Raw genomic sequence first — 18,151 nt, 5'->3', positions numbered from 1 at the left:
TCCAGATTTAGCACTGTTTATGTGCCCCATTTTGTGATGAAAATCAGTCCAGATTTGTGGGCTGCTGTGTGTGTGCTTTCGAATCATGTTAGGAACATCGCTTAGAGATAAAATAAGTAATTAAGAAACCCAAAAAAAAAAAACTATTAGGAGTTGACTCTATTCATTCGTATTATGTGACTACAGGATCATTGCCCTTCCATTCGCATCAGGACCACTCTCAAACCCGTAAAATTCATAAGCCAAGGCAGGTGATAGTTAGACTTAACTTGTATCGTTATTCAATGAAAGTGATAGGGACATGAGAATATGTTATCTTTTTCTAATGCAAATTCCAATTCCTTTCATCTGTTTTACTTTGAATATCAAATTTTTCTCATATGTTTTACTTTGAATATCTATCAGTTATTTTTATTAAAGGGAAAAATACAGATACACCCCCTCAACTTTCTGACATTTTCAACGATAACCTTGACTTTTCAAAGTCATTAACAACACCCCCTGACTTTTCACCGTCCATGAAGTAGACCCCCTGACTTTTCACTCTATAGTTTAAAATTCATAAAAGACACCCCCTGACAATTTCTTCGTTCCCGTCCACCCCGTCACGTAACAAGCATTATTGAAAACTAAGGGGGTGTCGTTGATGACTTCGAAAAGCCAGGGTTATCGTTGAAAATGTCAAAAAGTTGAGGGGGTGTAACTGTATTTTTCCCTCTATTAAAGTGTCAAAGCATGATTCAAAACGATGAACTGTTATTACATTCTGGAAAATGAAATTGAAGTCTGTATCAAATATGAAAGAAAATGCTAAGGAAAAGAGAAATGGAGAAAGGAAGAAATGAAATCTCTAATGGGGAAGGGTGATGGGGAGCCATAGAATTATCCCCGATACGACATGGGAGTAATGTGCAACCCCTTGTTGATGCTGGAATCCTATGAACACTGTGAGTCCCCAAGCGGTAGGATCTGTCGTAATAAATCCTCATAGAACCGAGCGTGCAGGTCAAGGTAACAAGCTAAATGGGAGCCGGAGTGCCTTGGGATAATTAAAACACTTAAAATAAATCCAGACAATAAACTATTCGACTGCAAACGTTTAGTTTTCACAACATGGTTCTATTTTTACTGCCTGATCCTATTAGTTTTGTTTCATGACTCATATTAGATTTTAGTCCAACTAATACATATCTTTCTGGATCTGTCTCATTTAATTGATTTCTGATACTTGCTCAAGTCTCTATATGATCCTGTTGTTCTAACTCAATTCCATCATCAAGGTTTGAGAAGGTGGATGGAGGAGCGTTTGCTAACGAAGAAATCTAAATCATGGGCGGGTGTAAAAGCAAATCGGTGGTGAAGATGACGAGCCTCGTCAATCTCCTTTGTTTAGTTCTTTACAGAAGAAGCATTTTGATTCTTGGGACTTTGAATTGTTTGCATCTTTTTATTTCAAACTTTTGAGTATGAACTGATGTAAATGGATTATCTTTTAGATTTGGAGTAAGTTTAAATCATGGGTGGGTGTAAAAGCAAATCGGTGGTGAAGATGACGAGCCTCGTCAATCTCCTTTGTTTAGTTCTTTAAAGAAGAAGCATTTTGATTTTTGGGACTTTGAATTGTTTGCATCTTTTTATTTCAAACTTTTGAGTATGAACTGATGTTAATGGATTATCTTTAAGATTTGGAGTAAGTTTTATGTGGGCATATTAGTAATTTGAATGGTTTTAAAAAAAATCATGTTGGTTTTAGCAGTTTTTCTTGCTCGTAGCGACCTGTCGAAATTTGGGGTCATTACGACTGTTTTACAAGGCAAAAATCTAGGAGAAAAAAAGGAAAGACCCTCTAGACCAGGCAATAGGTGAAAGAGCTAGAAGACTTATCAAGGAGATGGTCAGACTCAAATCGAACATGAACTATGAGAATGGTCTAGCAGGAGTGGGAACTCTAAAGCTAGAATAGGAGGAAAGAGGCGCGTCGAGGGTGGAACTCAGTTGTTATTCTATGAAGGTCTTCTATTGGAATGTGCAGAGCTGGGGATCCCCAGAAAGGATGGCACATGTCAAATAAATGATGTGGATCAATAAACCTAAATATCTTCTATCTTCAAGAAACGAAAGTAAAGGCACCATTCAAAAAGAAGAAGAAGAAGAAATGAAAGTAAAGGAGGTCAATAGATCCTTGAACAGAGAACTGGTGTGCAAACCCAGCTTCTGTTTTGCAAGACTCGATTCGACTGGGGCTACAGGTGGGTTTGTAGTGGCATACCAGCTGGAATTGGAAGACGAAGTCCTAGGTTCTATTTTTTGAGCTAATTAGGATGAAAACTTAAGGATCCTTTTGGGTATTCTTCGTCGTCTATGGTCCAAATTCTATAGCAGATCGTAACATTCTCTAGGCGAAGGCGCGAAGCTAGATGCTATTAAAGCTAAATGACATTACCCTTCGTGTGTTGGGGGTGACTTGAATGTCACCAGCTTCTTAGAAGATTGTGGTAGTTGCACAAGGATTTCTTCCAGCATGCTAGCCTTTTTGGACTTCATCGACAAGCAGGCCGTGGATGATTTATTGGTGACCAGGGCAAGATAAACTTGGTCGAGGATTAATCATAGTAGAAACAATTAATCATAGTAAAAACAAACTGGAACGATTCCTTGTTTATCAGGCATGGTTAGATCAATTCCCTAACACTTGCCAGATCACATTGCCCAAGACAATAACCGACCACTGCCCTATTCTCTTGTGCACTAGGATGAATTCTTGGGGGAAACTCCATTCCATTTCGAGTTTGCGTGGCTACAGCAACCATATATGCGAGAGAAATTTCATATGTTTGCAATTTGTAATGGTAATGGTTTCCATATGTTTCAGTGATTATAAAGGATTTCCACCGAGATTTCTATCTGAAACCAATATGTTACCATGTCCGTCACGAACGAAACGTATACCGAAATTGAAACTCGAAACCTTGATTGGGTCAAAGGAGATGAAGCAACCAATCGTACCCCTCTGGACCCTGACCAAGTACCTTTGATGCCCCCTCAATTGTCAGCTAGCTGGCAAAATGCTCTTTATCCTTGGGTCTAGCATGGCTCTCCATGGCACCACGACACGCACATGCGCTATCACGGGAAGTCAATTGATTTTCCCGTGAAATGAGAAATGAAGTCTATGAGGGATATTGTTGGGAAGAGTAATTGGTTACTACTTTACTAGCTTCATTAAACAAATGTTACATAAGTGATAGTGCATCATAACATAACCAAGTAGAAGAAAAAAGGATACCGCAATAGATAGAATATCAAGAAATACCGCATCTAATCATGGCTGAATATTATTAATGCAAGGTATAACTGTATAAGGAATGGTTAATTCAAGAAACCAAAAGTATATAAGGAATGGTTAATTAAAAAACAAAAAGTATATAACGAATGGTTAATTCAAGAAACCAAAAGTTGATTTTACAGAAGCAAAAAGATTTTAATAAGAAATAGATCTAATTAAACAAAAGTAGCAGATAAAACAAAGTGTGCTTGTGGACATGGATCGGGATGATATTATCCAATTTAACAATCTTTGTCTATCACACTCTCAGCTAAAACTCACTGCAGAAGGAAAATGGATGCATCTCAACAGTGGATATAAATATCTGAACATCATGAAGATAAAATGACGTCTTTAGAGAGGGAAAGCAATGGCACCTGTGGTATTACCTGCATCTGAAAGTTGATTCGTGGCTAACTCGTGATCTACAAGGTCACGTATTAAAGTGCACCAGCCAAGGGCAATATAGTTGTCCTCCTTTCTCATGAGAACTTCTATAAGATTACTTGAAATAGGTTGGAAAAGAAGTTCATCTTGAAAAAGCCAGTTAAGAAGCACCAAAACTTGTTTGCGGTGCTTTGAACCATGTAACTTCAATGACTGCAACAGGAAGCAGTTTCAACCAGATTAGTGGAACGCAAATTATGTGCTATATAAATAAAGTATTTAAGATCTGATATCACATTCTTGACAAGCTGAGAATCTATAGATTTTAGGACCACTTGTTCAACATTGTTTGTGTCATACACAATATGAAGCAACTCACGGGCCTCAAACAAAGCCATATCATCTAGTAATTTTCCCCATTTTTATTTTATTTGAAAAGATTAAATATTATAAAGAAAGCAAAGACAAACGCCCAAGGCCAAGATAGCGCAGAACTGCCCAAAAGAGAAACAACTCCTACCCAATGGGGTAAGACTCACAATTCACAAATAAAATAAAAATTCCAGATCGATCCGCCCTCAGCTTAGAAAGCTCATCAGGCATAGTATTTGCAGAGCGGGGGGGCATGAGTACAAGAGATATCGACTTTGATTTCAGCCTAGCTCAAACCGGCAGTCACGATATGCCTAGAAAAGGCTCTTTTCTTTTTTTGAATGGTAATATATCATTAAAAGAGGAAACGAATATACAAAGCCGACCGAGAAGGGCGACTAGAGGGAAAAAGCAAAAACAACAAGAACAAAACAACTATAAGAGCATCAAGGAGAGAGAAAATCGTATAGCTCCAGCGCTTGCTTCCCAGCTCCTTCCCTGGCAAGCTTATCTGCCTCCTCATTTGCCGATCATTTTACATGCTGGAAATTTCCATTCGCCCCTCCAATGCGATCCCTAGTTTCATCCATCCAACTCCCAAATCTCCAGGGAGCCGGCTTTTTACATTGACGCCATCCGATGACGTTAAGCGACTCTCCTTCCACTATAAGCTTGGCCAAGTCAATAGACTCTGCCTGCCCGATGCCTTGCAAAGCAGCCCTGGTTTCTACCTCATTAGAATCCGCCAAACCAATGGGGCCTGAAAAGGCCAACAACGTGACTCCTGCCTCATCTCTGAGAAGACTACCAATCCCAGAAGGTCCAGGATTACCGAGACTAGAACTGTCAAAATTAATTTTGAGAATCCCGGGGGGGGAGGGGGGGGGCATGCCTAGAAAAGGCTTTAATCAATATGCCAAATCAAGATGAGAGTTCCACTTCGTTTTAAAGGATAGGGGGCATATCTGGGTCGATATGATTAAAAAGGGGGATGAGTGGATTGAGTGTATTTTAATGCACAAAAAAAAATCAAAAGAACTTCAACAATTCCTCATCCCTCCGAGACATGATCATCATCCTCACCAAGGACCAAGCAAATGGAAAGAGACAAAATGAAATAGACCGGGACTAAGCGCACTAGGGTTACGGAGGAGCAAACTACTACGCAATCAAGTAAAGAGGTGGAGCAAACAGAACAGGCAACTGGGAGAACTCAACGGAAACCGTATCATGGGTAGGGCTTGGCTTTACCAAGTTATATGGCATTGGCTTCCATTTGGGTAAAGGCTTGCTCCTACAGGATCTGTCTATTGTCACCTCTTTTCAGTGTCTTCATGTATCTGAAACAGAATAGCAGCAATTGGGGTGCGCAGCTATTGCCCAACGGACAGTATCCAACCGAGTGGAAGTGATGAGGGCATCCATCTGAACTTCTTTTTCTTCGAAACTTCTACTTTTTTCGTTCCAGAATCTCAAAACAATCGTAAAGGGAGCGATGGACCACATTACCTTACCTTTGTTCCCAAACTTGTTGATCTTCCAGTGGAAGAACAGCTTGCTTGAAACACCCGGTCAACTTTGAAGACTGAGATGATGGTGCAGCAAGCAGCACGAGCGACATCACAGTGAATAAATAAAAGATTAATTGATTCCTCGTCAGTTTTGCACATTATATATCAATTGGCCAGACAGAACTTTTTTCTTTAGCATGTCAACAGAATTTTCTATTCTTTAGGATGCCAATCGTGTTGATGCTATCAGACATAGCAATCCACATAAATGACACCACCCTAGGAGGAGCGAAACCAAGCCAAGCCAAACTTCTAGGGTGCCAGGGCCTGTCATCGAATGCAAATGCCAGAACAAGGAAATGGTGGATAACCTGTCATACGAAGCCCAGATCCAACATCTTCTATCGTCTTGGGCCTCAACATGTGAATCCGCTCCAGTTTATTCACAAAATCAAAGAAACAGGTTTCTTGTTCTTTAAAACAACGCCACGTCCAATCAACCTTAATATTGACCCACCTAACCATATCCGCTACCCAAAATTTTTTATTCAAAGTGATCCTGTACAGCAAAGGATGGTGATCACAAATAGACTTGTCATCGCACCAAACATCCTCCAAGAATCTAGTCTTTTCACCTTGCCCAATGCTCAATCTTATGCCTTTAACAGACTCATCCAAAAACGAGCATAATGAATGCCATGAACCAGAGTCTTGACCACTGTCAGGACAGAAAGCAAGCCAGCTGGTATCCAAGTTGTTGCACTTAGCAAATATGACTGATCTCCAAAAACCGGATTTTTCCTCTCCATAGCTCCAGTGTCATCCACCGAGGAGAGCCTGATTCCTTCCTTTATTGTTGCCACTGCCAATCCCATAATGATGATTTAATCTGCGCAAATCTTTCCCATTGCTTAGACGTATAACTTTCAACCTCCCCTTACCGTCTCAGCTGTTATCCAGGTTGTCGTACTTAGCAAATATTTTATTTTTAAAAAAAAAAATTTACTTAGCAAATATTATTGATCTCCATGAAGCGGACTTTTCCTCTCCGTACCTCCAGTGCCATCTACCAGGGAGAGCCAGATTCCTTCCTTTGTGGTTGCCAATGCCAACCATATCATGATGCTTAACATTTGCACAGATCTTTCCCATTGATTAGACGTATAACTTTCAACTTCTCCTTCCCATCTCAGCTATTATCCAGGTTGTCGTACTAAGCAAGTATGACTGATCTCCAAAAAGCAGACTTTTCCTCTCCGTACCACCAAGGAGAGCCTCATTCTCTCCTCCTTCATGGTTGCCAATGCCAATCCCATCATGATGCATTAGATTTGCACACATCTTTCCCATTGATTAGACATATAACTTTCATCTTTTCCTCCCCGTCTCAGTTGCTATCCAGGTTGTCGTACTTAGCAAATATGATTGATCTCCATCGAGCAGACTTTCCCTCTCCATACCTCTAGTGCCATCTTACCAATGAGAACTTGATTCTTTCCCGTCTCATAGTAAATCTCTTTGGATTTTTCAAGCCTGCTAGCTATTGATGCACGGATTTTAAAAATGGACATATAATATATCGGAAGGTTTGCCGCGGCAGGTTTTATGAGAGTAATACAACCACCTAATGATGAGAAGCACACTTCATTTAAATCTATATCCTCCAGTGCACTTTTGGATCTTGGTCGACCCTCGTTTTCTCTTGAATCATTTTTACTGAATTGTGGACTTTTTTAATGATAGATATGACCCTCTTTCAAATCTTTATTGTCAAACTTATAGCTAAGCACTTAAATCCTAACCACGAACGTATGGAGCTTACTCACCTCCAAGTAATCCATTACTCCCTTCCACTTGTGATACTTCTTTCGGATTCATTATATTCAAGGTGAGTTTTTGGGTGTGACAAGGACTTGAACTTCAAACCTAATGGCTAACCAGCAATGCTCAATATAATGATAAGATCCCCAATCGAATAAGACAAGGAAGATGGTGTATTCTATTAAATATAGCATAAATTAAATAAAATGTTCTCTTTGAGGAGAATGATTCCTCCAATTCACCTTTCGGTTATACAAGATTTCTCATGATAGGTCTCCTCTCTTAGCTTCCTATTTATCCTCTCCTTATTCATATTCAAATTAACTACTAGAAAGACTCTCTCCTAATCTTCCTCCTAATTACAATCACTTTACTAACCTATAATTTTTTTAAATGGTAAAAATTTCATTAAAAGCAAGCAAAGACCGAAAAGGTCTAAGCAAGCAACCAGGAAACAACCGAATGAACTGAACAATAAAAAAACCTTCCCCCAAGAGGGAGAAAAGAAAAAGAAAAGAAAGGGAATCAAGGAGGAAGGAAGTCGAACAATTCCAAACTCTCTTTCGATACCCCTTCTCTAGCTAGTCTGTCAGCTTCTCCATTTGCTGATTTCCTGACATGATTTAAGGATATTGTAGCCTCCCCTACTATATCTTGATTTAGGTATATAGTAGCCTCCCCTACTATGTCTTGAATCTCATCAACTAAAGAATCAAACCTCCATGGATGAGATTGGGAACCTCTTAACCACCGTATCATGTTGAGCGAGTCCCCTTCTACTACTACTTTGTTCAAATCTTCATTGGCAAGAAGCTTTATCGCTTGATGAACAGCCCGCATTTCAGCCTCATTTGAATCTGCCACCTTATGGGTGCCACAAATGCCCATTTTAGTGACCTGTACTCATCTCTAAGTCCAGCCCCATTTTACAAACCTAACATTCTTAGTCATCATTCAAATTCAAATTAACTAATAGAGAGATTCTCTCCTAATCTACCCCTGGTTACAAGTCATTATTCATATTCAAATTAACTACTAGAGAGAATTTCTCTTAATCTCCCTCCTAATCATATCAACCTACCATTCTTAGCTATTATTTAAATTCGAAAGCACCAATGAAGGAGAAGATAAGAGAGCAACGCTTAAGATGGTTTGGGCATATCCAACGTAAGCCTTTGGATGCTTCGGTGAGAAGAAGTGACTCGTGCCAAGTTGATAGAGTAAAAAGAGGTAGGGGTAAACCGAAAACAACTTGGGTAGAAACAGTGAGGAAAGACTTGAGGGCTAGGAACATAACAGAGAACATGACCTTCGATAGAATGGAAGAAATGATCCATGTAGACGAACCCAACTAGTGTCAGGATTAAACTTAGTCAATTTGAGCCGGGTAGATTCTTTCACCTTCTTCATGAAAATTTTCTAAAGGATTCATTAACCGACCCCAACTAGTTTGGGACAAAGGCTTAGTTGAGTTGAGTTGAGTTGAGTATTGTGGTAATATGAAAGTCTCGGATTAATCATGAATGGATCCTGCCTGGGTTTGTATCATATAACAATGCAAACACACTTACCCCATTCCACATAAGTATTTGGATTCAATATGACCCTCCGACAATTGTTCAATAAGCCCCTCAGATGACCAACACATCACCTTTGGGGATGTTTGGATCAATTCATTAGTTAATAAATAACAGAAAAGATAAGTGAAATTTTTTATAAAAAAAAAAGTTTATAAATTCTCTTACATTTTCAATCATCGGAATGAGAAACTGATCCAACGGTTCCCTCTTCTCAACAGCATCCCTAACATACCTTATGAAACATATAGATTCATCTAACAAGACTGCAACAAAGAACAAACAGAAAAAAAAAAACAATAAGACATTATACAGAAAGAGAGAGGAAGGGAGAGAACTATAGTTAAGATAGATAGAAACAAACCCTCGGAAGTTCTATGCGAAGTGGAACCAACACGAGAAAGGACGGATTCAAGCTGCCTAGGGCGAGAATTGAGAAGCACACTGATCACTCGACCAGGATGTGAAGATGATGAGACTGAATCTAGGCGTGATTCACGTATATGCTCTTCCATATCAGAAATCGGAGATTAAAACCCTAATTCGAAAGGATTTGGGCGAAACCGAAAGCTAGGGTTTGTGAATTGTAGGAGGAGAGAGCTACTGTTCCCTCGTATGCATAAACAAACCAAAGAAGAAAAGCCACGATCTTTATGCAATGACCAAAATACCCATTTTATTGGCGTGTGCAATGACCAAAATATCCTGTAATGACGTTAGGAGGAGAAATGTTTTTTGTTTCCGAGGAATATAAGGAGGCGTGACCACCTTGGCAAAGTCGATTTCAGCTTTGATTGTTTTTTAACCGTCCATTTGATAGTGGACGGTTGTGCCCATTATCAGATCAGATGCTAGTTATTACTTATCAGATGCTAGTGCCATTTGCCCGAGCAAGAAAAAAATATTTCACCTGCAACAGAATGAAAATCCATAACAACTTGGACTTGGCTAAAAAGCATTTAGATCCATCACACAAATGGATCTAATGTTTTTGTGGACGACTGGAATAAACTTGGTGAGAACCAAAATAACTTGCTTTTATCAGCTTGTCATCACCATTTGAATTCACACTAATGCGATGAAAAATCCAATCTCCTATTCCAAGTAGATGTCACTACACGTATGATGCTGAAGCAAGGATTTTCTACGTGTTCAATAATTGAATTTTCAGTCAAAGCAATTCTTTGATTCTTCAAAGAATCATTGCGACCACATTTTTCACTATAACATGGCGATGCTATGCAAATTGTGGTGTGGCTTATTCTTAATCGGGTATTTCCATATCTCTACTGTCAATCTTTTAGGGTAAGTTTGCACATGGGCAGGAAAGAATTCTGAACATTATAAGAAATCTTAATAAGGTTTTTGAATGACTGGGCGCTTGTGAGAAAATCGCTTTAGGGTGTATCATCGCTTATCTTCTATCCTATGGAAGAGGATTTGAGTACTCTTTTGAAGATGAGATAAAAAAATGAAAACCTTAGAAAATCGAGAATGAAAGCCAAAGATCCAATCCCAAAAAACAGCAACCAAAGAGAAATGAAAATGAAAAAAAAAAAAAAACCCAGATGTTCTTACTTCTAATGCTTTCTATACGAAAATGGGGAGAGAACCAAGTTCATTAACAACGTTCATTAACAGACCAATCAGTGAAAGAAAAGCCTAACCTTAAGAAAGATCCTCCTCATTTTCTTCCATCTTGGTTTCCTTTGCAATGAAGAGATTTAAAAAATGAAATAAGCATGAGTCACAGAGTAATATTCTATAGTAATTTTTCCACTAATATCAATTGATTTATTTAAGCTGAGCTCACTCTGAATGTCCTCTTTATAGACAGCCTACAGAGCTAATCAAAAGAAACTGAGATAATCCCATAAACACTAAAATCCTAAAGACGAAGGTGATTATCAAAACGAATCGCTGAAACTTTATATCTAAAACCCTAAAAGGAAGATCATAAACAAAACCCAGATGGGACACATCAAACCCTAAAGAAAGAATTTTGAAATTGTTAACGTAATTAAAATTATGAAACAAAGAAAACACCCAATAATTAGATTTCTCAACATCAAATTTTGAAATGAAAAAGGTGAAATTAAAACCTTCCAATGGTTAATAAGGAAACACAGATGTGCAAATAATACTTATAGATGTGCATGAAAATCTATAAGAAGACAGCATATGAAGCAGGAAGCCAAACAAAAAAATAAGTTAGAATCCACAAATAACTAAAAAAAATTGAAAGAGAATAATGTAGATCGAGAGGATTGGGAAACAATTTTTACACCCTGTTCGTTTGAGATTGTGACGACCGATTGTGAGGCCCCACATCAATTATTGGACTCAAATTACATTAAATTTGAGTCTAATAATCGGTGCGGGGGCTCACCATTAGTTGTCATAATCTCAAACGAACAGGGCCTTAGGACATGCAGAAATATTGGAAATGGTTTGGGATTTCTTTCTTTAACCCTGATTCCAACCTACAACAATAACAAAAATAAATTAAAAAAATAAATTCAATAGGGAAGAAATCTTGGAAATGTTGCAATTAAAAAAAATCCTGGAAATATTGGACGAAATATGATATTTCATTCTTTAACCATGATTCCAACCCAAGAAAAAGTTGAGATCTAAATCAAGATTTTCATATCAAAGAAGTGTGGTTTTTTTTTTTTTTTTTTCTAAAATCAGGAGAATGTGTCTAAATGCACCATATCAAATTTTCCTTCTGAAAAATCCTTCCTCCACTCTTTTTGTGAAGAACAACACTTCCGTCGACTTATCTCTATGCAAAATCTGTGGGAAATATACAAAGCTGATATGGATCCTCAATAAATAGAAACAGGTCCTTCCATTACTAAAACAATATTTCGACCATGTGCTCGGCATTGGAAAAAACTTTTCTCCAACCCCGTGCATACCTTCTAAAAACCAAAAATAGACATGGAATTTCTATTTGTAAAAGGTATTTGATGGGTGTATTAGGAAACATTGCAAAAAATGAATTGGTAAAGTTGGAAACGTTAGGATTTAATGGATATGCCTAGGATTTACTGGGTTTTAAATATAGAGGTAAAAGGAATTTAAGTGAGGGTTGAAACATTGCTAAAAATGAATTGGGGAGACGTGGAAATGTTCAGAATTTAGAGATATAAAAACGGGATAAATCCCTTAATTATAGGAAGTGGAAACGATAGCGCGAAGGAATCTGAGAAGACCTATCCTAACGTTTTTTCTTTCTCCCAAATAAATTTTGACAGTATTAATTACTAATCCTTTCAATATACATAAGTTGGTTCCAAAGAGACTCTTGCTAAAAAACCTTTCATACTGAATAGGAAACGTTTTAGCTGTATTAAAATCTTTACTTAATAGGAAATGTTATAGCTGTATTAAAATCTCCTGCTATAATTGCAAAATTATCGCAGTAATCAAATTGGGTGCAACACACGGAATAAGAAATGTTAGAGTGAAGGAAATGTTTGAAAACAGAATAAATCACTTTGCTAATATTCGGGGTACAGAGGGGCTGACACGGGGCACCACCATAGCTTAGAGGATTCCGCTTTACTTATATATATAGATACGAATGACTGGACATTAGTATTGTACTGTGTGGGTCCAGTTGCCGGGTTATGTTGATTGGATTTGAATATTTGAACTCTTGAATTCAATTTTACAAACTTGTGTCATACTCAACTCTGTTTGGATGCTTGAGCATTTTTTAGGGAAGTATAGTCTATAGAGGGGGCAGGATTTTGGATGCCATGTAAGCAGGATTTTGGATGCCATGTAAGCCTTGGTAAAGCCATGTGCTTTATTATGTTTGGATGCAAGTCAACATGGAGAGGGAGAGATAGAGAAAGCGTTAGAGGGAGAGAGATGAGGGGAGGATTACCTAGAAATCTCTTCGTTTTTGCGATATTTCATACGTAAATGCTAGTGATGCCACATCATCAGACATGAAACTATTACACGTGTTTCTTTTCTGGTAATATATGAGGATTTTGGTGTTACTTTGGCAAACAAACACCATAAAGTTCAAGAAAAGTGTATTTTTTTATATTAGGGATTGCTTGAGGATCCCTTGTATGTGACATCCAGACATAGCCAAGTAGGGGTGTGCATTATTCGGGTAAAACCGAATAACCGAACCGACCAAACCGAAATTGTAATTTTCGGTTCGGTTTTTTTTATATTCGGTTCGGTTTCGGTTGTTGGTCGAAAGAAATTTCGGTTTTCGGTTACGGTTTCGGTTAGTTCTAACAAAAATTTCGGTTAACCCGAAAACCGAACTTTGTGTTCGTTTATCACATATTTAGCATTTTGCATCTTTCTTTTACTTTGGAGTTGGGACAAGTGGACAACCCACAACCATATTTATCTCTTTTTTTTTAACTTGGTAGTCGGGACAACCCACAGCACAATCGAGCAATGAATTGATATTTTAATAGGAAAAGACCTGACGTGACATAAAGAAAAGTTATTTTACCTTTTGCTATTTTCAAGAAGGAAAATAACACAAAGAAAGCTGTTCAAATATTAAATGCTCTCTGCAAGTCTGCAACCTATCTTAAAAAATATTAAATGCTCTCTGCAAGTTACTACCCTTGTGGGTTGGCGTTCGTATGGCGGTGCTGTTTAATACAGAACGCACGTGACAGAAGAATTTTCAAAACGTTTTTCTATGGATTATATCAGAGCCGTTTGTGGCAAAGAAAGCGTTTTGACTAGTGATATAAACTGTCCGATCAAGTCTGTGGGGCATGACAGAAAGATCAAGATCATGTTTCTCACTCGCGTCTCATATAAGAGCTTCTCACAGTATCATTCAGTTTCTACTTTCTAGATCTTGTAGTTGTAGTTCACCCGGCCACATAAACTTTCAATCTTCTCTGTTTTATCTCTCATTGTCCTCTTCCTTATGAAAACCAGGAAGGGAAGGGTAGAATGGGAGAACGGGTCCGGCTCCGACGAAGGTGCCACTATTCGCACGCCTCCCACCCGAGGATGCCGGAAGTCCTGCCGACGAAGCTTTGGTTTTCCGGTGAGTCCAGACCATCGTCCATGAAGGCAACTCTGGAGAGAAACCACCACAAAGATGACATCCCTATTTCCAGTGAGTTTCTCTAACCTGTATTTCTTACCCAAATCAGTCGTCTGCAACCTATTTCCTCCACATCTACTTCCATTTTAAAATCCAGAATTTTACACTCATATAATTCGGTTATAACCGAACTAACCGAACAACCGAATTCATTTTTTGGTTTCGGTTCAAGTTCGGTTATCAAATAATTCGGTTCGGTTTCGGTTTTCTTTTTTCAGTAACCGAAATATTTCGGTTCGGTTATTTTCGGTGAATTCGGTTCGGTTTAAACCGAATGAACAACCCTATAGCCAAGACATAGCCGGAAGGAAAGTGATTCACCTGTGGGGGTTTTTATAAGATGAAAAGGCATGCAAACGCACTCATCATCTCATCCTTGATATGCGGTCCAACAGCATGTCACTTGTTGAGGTGTCGTTGGATCAACAGTAATGGTGGAACTTCCATCGTACCACCTTTACATGTCTGTGCAGCCTTTCATCGTATAATTTCTACACGTATGGGTAACAATGGACCTAGACGATGTAATGAACCATCCGGATACTAACTTAAATGGACATGATCTAGACACATGGTATCCATGGGCACATTTAAAGACTCTCGTAGGATCCGAAATTTATATCAATTGGATCTATGCAACTAAGCCATATGCAATTTTTCAAACAATTCTTAATTTTATTATTTTTTCATTTGTCTCTCGAGTCTCGAGCTATCCTCAATTCTTCTTTCTTTGACCATCGACCCTAAGTTCCTAGCCAAATGCGTCACCACTGTTGTGGCTCACACTCGCACTCGCGGTATCCCTCGCTCTCTCATGAAAGTTTGTAAAACGTAAGCAGTAGTTACTATGACACTCTGATGGATGGTGCAATTTGAAATGGATTGTGTTTGAGACACGGGAGTAGGAATCAAAGAACACTTCAAATCCAATCCGACCGATAAGAGATCTGAATTGATCGTAACTAAGACATTGGTGGATCCAATCCAAAATTGATCAATTGACACCCCTGGATTCACCATGGCCATCTCCACCATGCATTTGGTACAATGAGAGACTGTGTGTTACCAGTTGCTCCAACATGTCATAACTAAAAAAAGACAAGTAAAAAGAAAGGACAACAGTAACACATCCTCGACGACTTCAATCTCACCCTCCTTACCATCTAAACATTGAGTTTGGCCTCAATCTAATTGCAAGCTCAATGTTAAGCATGTGCAATCAAATAAGTTAAAAGCTCATTGTTTTCTGCTCGTTAGCTAGCCCAGTTAGAGGTTACGAAGAAAGAAGTTGAATAAGAGGGTAATCAGCCCAGGAACCCCAAAAAATATAGATGTGGGTAGTCGATAGAACGAAATTTGGGAGATCCAGCTATCTTAATCATGAAAGAAAGATGTGTTCTAGTTTGATATAAACGTAGAGCAACCATGATATCACTCAAAATGTTGAGAAAGTTGTGTTGTTTCCACACAGTTTTGCTAGCATTGACAGGAAACAAGGAAAAAAAAGTTGGTTTTCTCTCTTAGCCCGGGTGTGGCAACAAAGGTTCGAGCATGGAGAGAGAGAGAGAGAGAGAGAGAGAGAGAGAGAGAGAGGGTTTTTCTTGGGGTCATCAAATTTACTCCTAGGTAACTATCAGGTGGGTCTGTGTTGATCTGTTGCAATCCTTGTGATTTTATTTTCTCACGGTGAAGAATGTGTTCTCGTAGGTGGATGTAGGCATTTTGGCCGGACCACATAAAAGCTCGTGTTCATCTTGTGGCTAGTGTTTAATTTTACTCTTATTTTTATCTATGCATGATTGGATTAGATTTGCCCTGCGGATTTTCTCAAAATGTGACTTCAAAGCTGAGGTTGGAGCAACCATTGAGGCTGGATGGAGTGATCACGGGTGTTGTGATTGGATTGCGGTTACAATAATCATCAAAGGGTGGAGAGATTATCCGGTAGATTTTCGTTCGAGGTGGAGGCCTGCAATGAGAAGTACCGAGTGATCTAAGTTGACAGTAAAATCGATTTCTACCTAGTTCAATATTGATAGTTTTTATTGCAAGGATAATTTTACCCTATGCATATGAGGATGAAGGACATCCTTGTGTCAACATGGCATATCTAATGCATTGAGGGGAAATGATGGAAAGATGGAGAAGATGACATGCGGCGAGTGGGATGGCATTGAGTCGAAGATGATCAATGCAGTTCGATTATGTTTGGAAGATAATGTTAAGTTTAATGTCATGGAAGAAGGAAGAAGAGTCAATGCCTAAGTTATAGGAGAAGTTGTAAAAGATTCACATGACAAAAGGCTTGGCCGACCGATTGTATCTAAAGCGGTAGTTGACCGAACCGAAGATATAGGAAGGTAGAGATCTTATGGAACACATGATTGTGTTCAATGGGCTTGTGGATAGTTCTACAAGGTTGAAAAAAAGGTGAAGGAAGACGGCAATGCCCTTTTGCTTCTTACTTGGCTTCCTGATTAGTACAACAATCTGGGTGACTATGTTATTATTTGGAAAGGATACTGTAAGGATGGAAGAAGTCATGACAATGATATTATTAAACGAGACCGGGAGGAGCTCTAATCAAGATGTTGGTCAAAAGCATGGGTTGATTGTTTCATAGGAAGAATCAAAGAAGAAGGTCATCTTGCGAGGGATCGAGAAAATGCAGGTCAGGATATAGGGTCAATAAAAAGGGCATGCAATGTTATCATTGCAAGAAAGATGGTCACTTCAAGCGGGACTGTCTGAAGTGTAGTGCATAAGTAATCACACTTCAGATCCTATATCTTGACAAGTAATCACACTTCTACTCGTAATGAGTGGATTCTAAATCAAGTGTGCCTTATTTGTGTATGCTTCATGGTGGAGTATTTTTTATACGTTCCATAAGACAAGCACAGTGCGCTTGGGTGCTTGGTTTACTTGTAGCGTTACATGAGTTGGAATGGTGAAGATAAGTATGTTGTAGTGGTTCCTATTTTGAATGGTGTGGCATATGTCCAAAAGACGTGAAAAAATCTAGTGTCAGTTGGCCGGTTGGACTCCACGGGTTGCATATATTCAGTTGTAGGTGAAGCCATAAAAATCACACGCAACTATATGGCCATGATGAAATGGAAGAAGTGTAGTGCATTTTGATATCGACCAGAGGTGGTATTCTTAATTCCAAAATTCACATCTCTCTCTAGTGCATTTTGATATCGACCAGAGAGGTGCTATTCTTAATTCCAAAAGTCACATCTCTCTCTCTCTCTCTCTCTCTCTCTCTCTCTCTCTCTCTCTCCACAGAGAAAATCTCTCCCTCTCCTCTCCTATTTCATCGATCGACCACATCTCTCTCTTCATAGAAAAATTCTCTCCTCTCCCTCTCCCTCTCCCAACTCACCAACCGACTACATACTCTTTCTCTCAACGGAGAAAATCTATCCCTCTCACTTGATTTTCATTGACCACATCCCTCTTTCCATGTGGTGAAATCTTATATTCCGGCGAATTGTAATACTTACACAAACATTAGAATCAAAATAGAGACTGAGAATAGGAACAAAATGTGGTGTTAATTCAGATTCATGATCTCAGCAAACCAAACACACCGTAGAGCATATTTTGCAATTATGAACACATCTGAGCATATACATGCTCCATCACCATCCAATAATTGCAATTAGGGTGTTACGACCTCATTGTAATACAACAAGGTGCAGCAGACAAGACATTATGGCCCCACATCTCCTTGATCCAAATCGTCCATTTGATGGGCATTAAAACCGTCCATTTCAATCGTGTACAATCTTAACTACTAATATGTAGGGCTGTGCATTAATCGGTTGAAACCGAATTAACCGACCGAACCGAATTGGTTCGGTTAATTCGGTTCGGTTTCGGTTTTGCAATTGCCATATATCGGTTTTCGTTTTTCGGTTTCGGTTCCCAAAGATAAAAACCGGTTTGACCGAAAAGACCGAAATGGTATAAGGCTTTAGAATTCGATTTTTGGCATTGGTTTCGGTTTTGCAAACCGAAATTAAGAAAAGACCTTACATCT

At 38.8% G+C, this 18,151-nt stretch overlaps 1 protein-coding gene across 3 annotated transcripts in view; it reads right to left on the bottom strand.

Moving 5' to 3' along the window:
• Positions 1-9,620, bottom strand: part of LOC143892728 (ARM repeat superfamily protein) — a 52,987-nt gene extending 43,367 nt beyond the window's left edge. For 2 of the 3 annotated variants that reach the window (XM_077397579.1, XM_077397581.1), the window contains exons 1-3: positions 9,358-9,620; positions 9,162-9,259; positions 3,703-3,925 (exon numbers count right to left, since the gene is read on the bottom strand). In XM_077397579.1, the coding sequence (XP_077253694.1) occupies positions 3,703-3,925; positions 9,162-9,259; positions 9,358-9,508 (472 nt within the window). In that variant the 5' untranslated portion in view covers positions 9,509-9,620. The remainder of the gene's footprint in view (positions 1-3,702; positions 3,926-9,161; positions 9,260-9,357) is intronic. The other variant, XM_077397580.1, reaches the window with a different exon arrangement.
• Between the last annotated feature and the right edge of the window lie 8,531 nt (positions 9,621-18,151).

Source organism: Tasmannia lanceolata, unplaced genomic scaffold, assembly GCF_043159265.1.
Source record: "Tasmannia lanceolata isolate RefF3 unplaced genomic scaffold, GAP_Taslan_0.1 ptg000015l, whole genome shotgun sequence".
NCBI classification, from domain to species: domain Eukaryota; kingdom Viridiplantae; phylum Streptophyta; class Magnoliopsida; order Canellales; family Winteraceae; genus Tasmannia; species Tasmannia lanceolata.
This window is presented reverse-complemented; position numbering and strand designations above follow the sequence as displayed.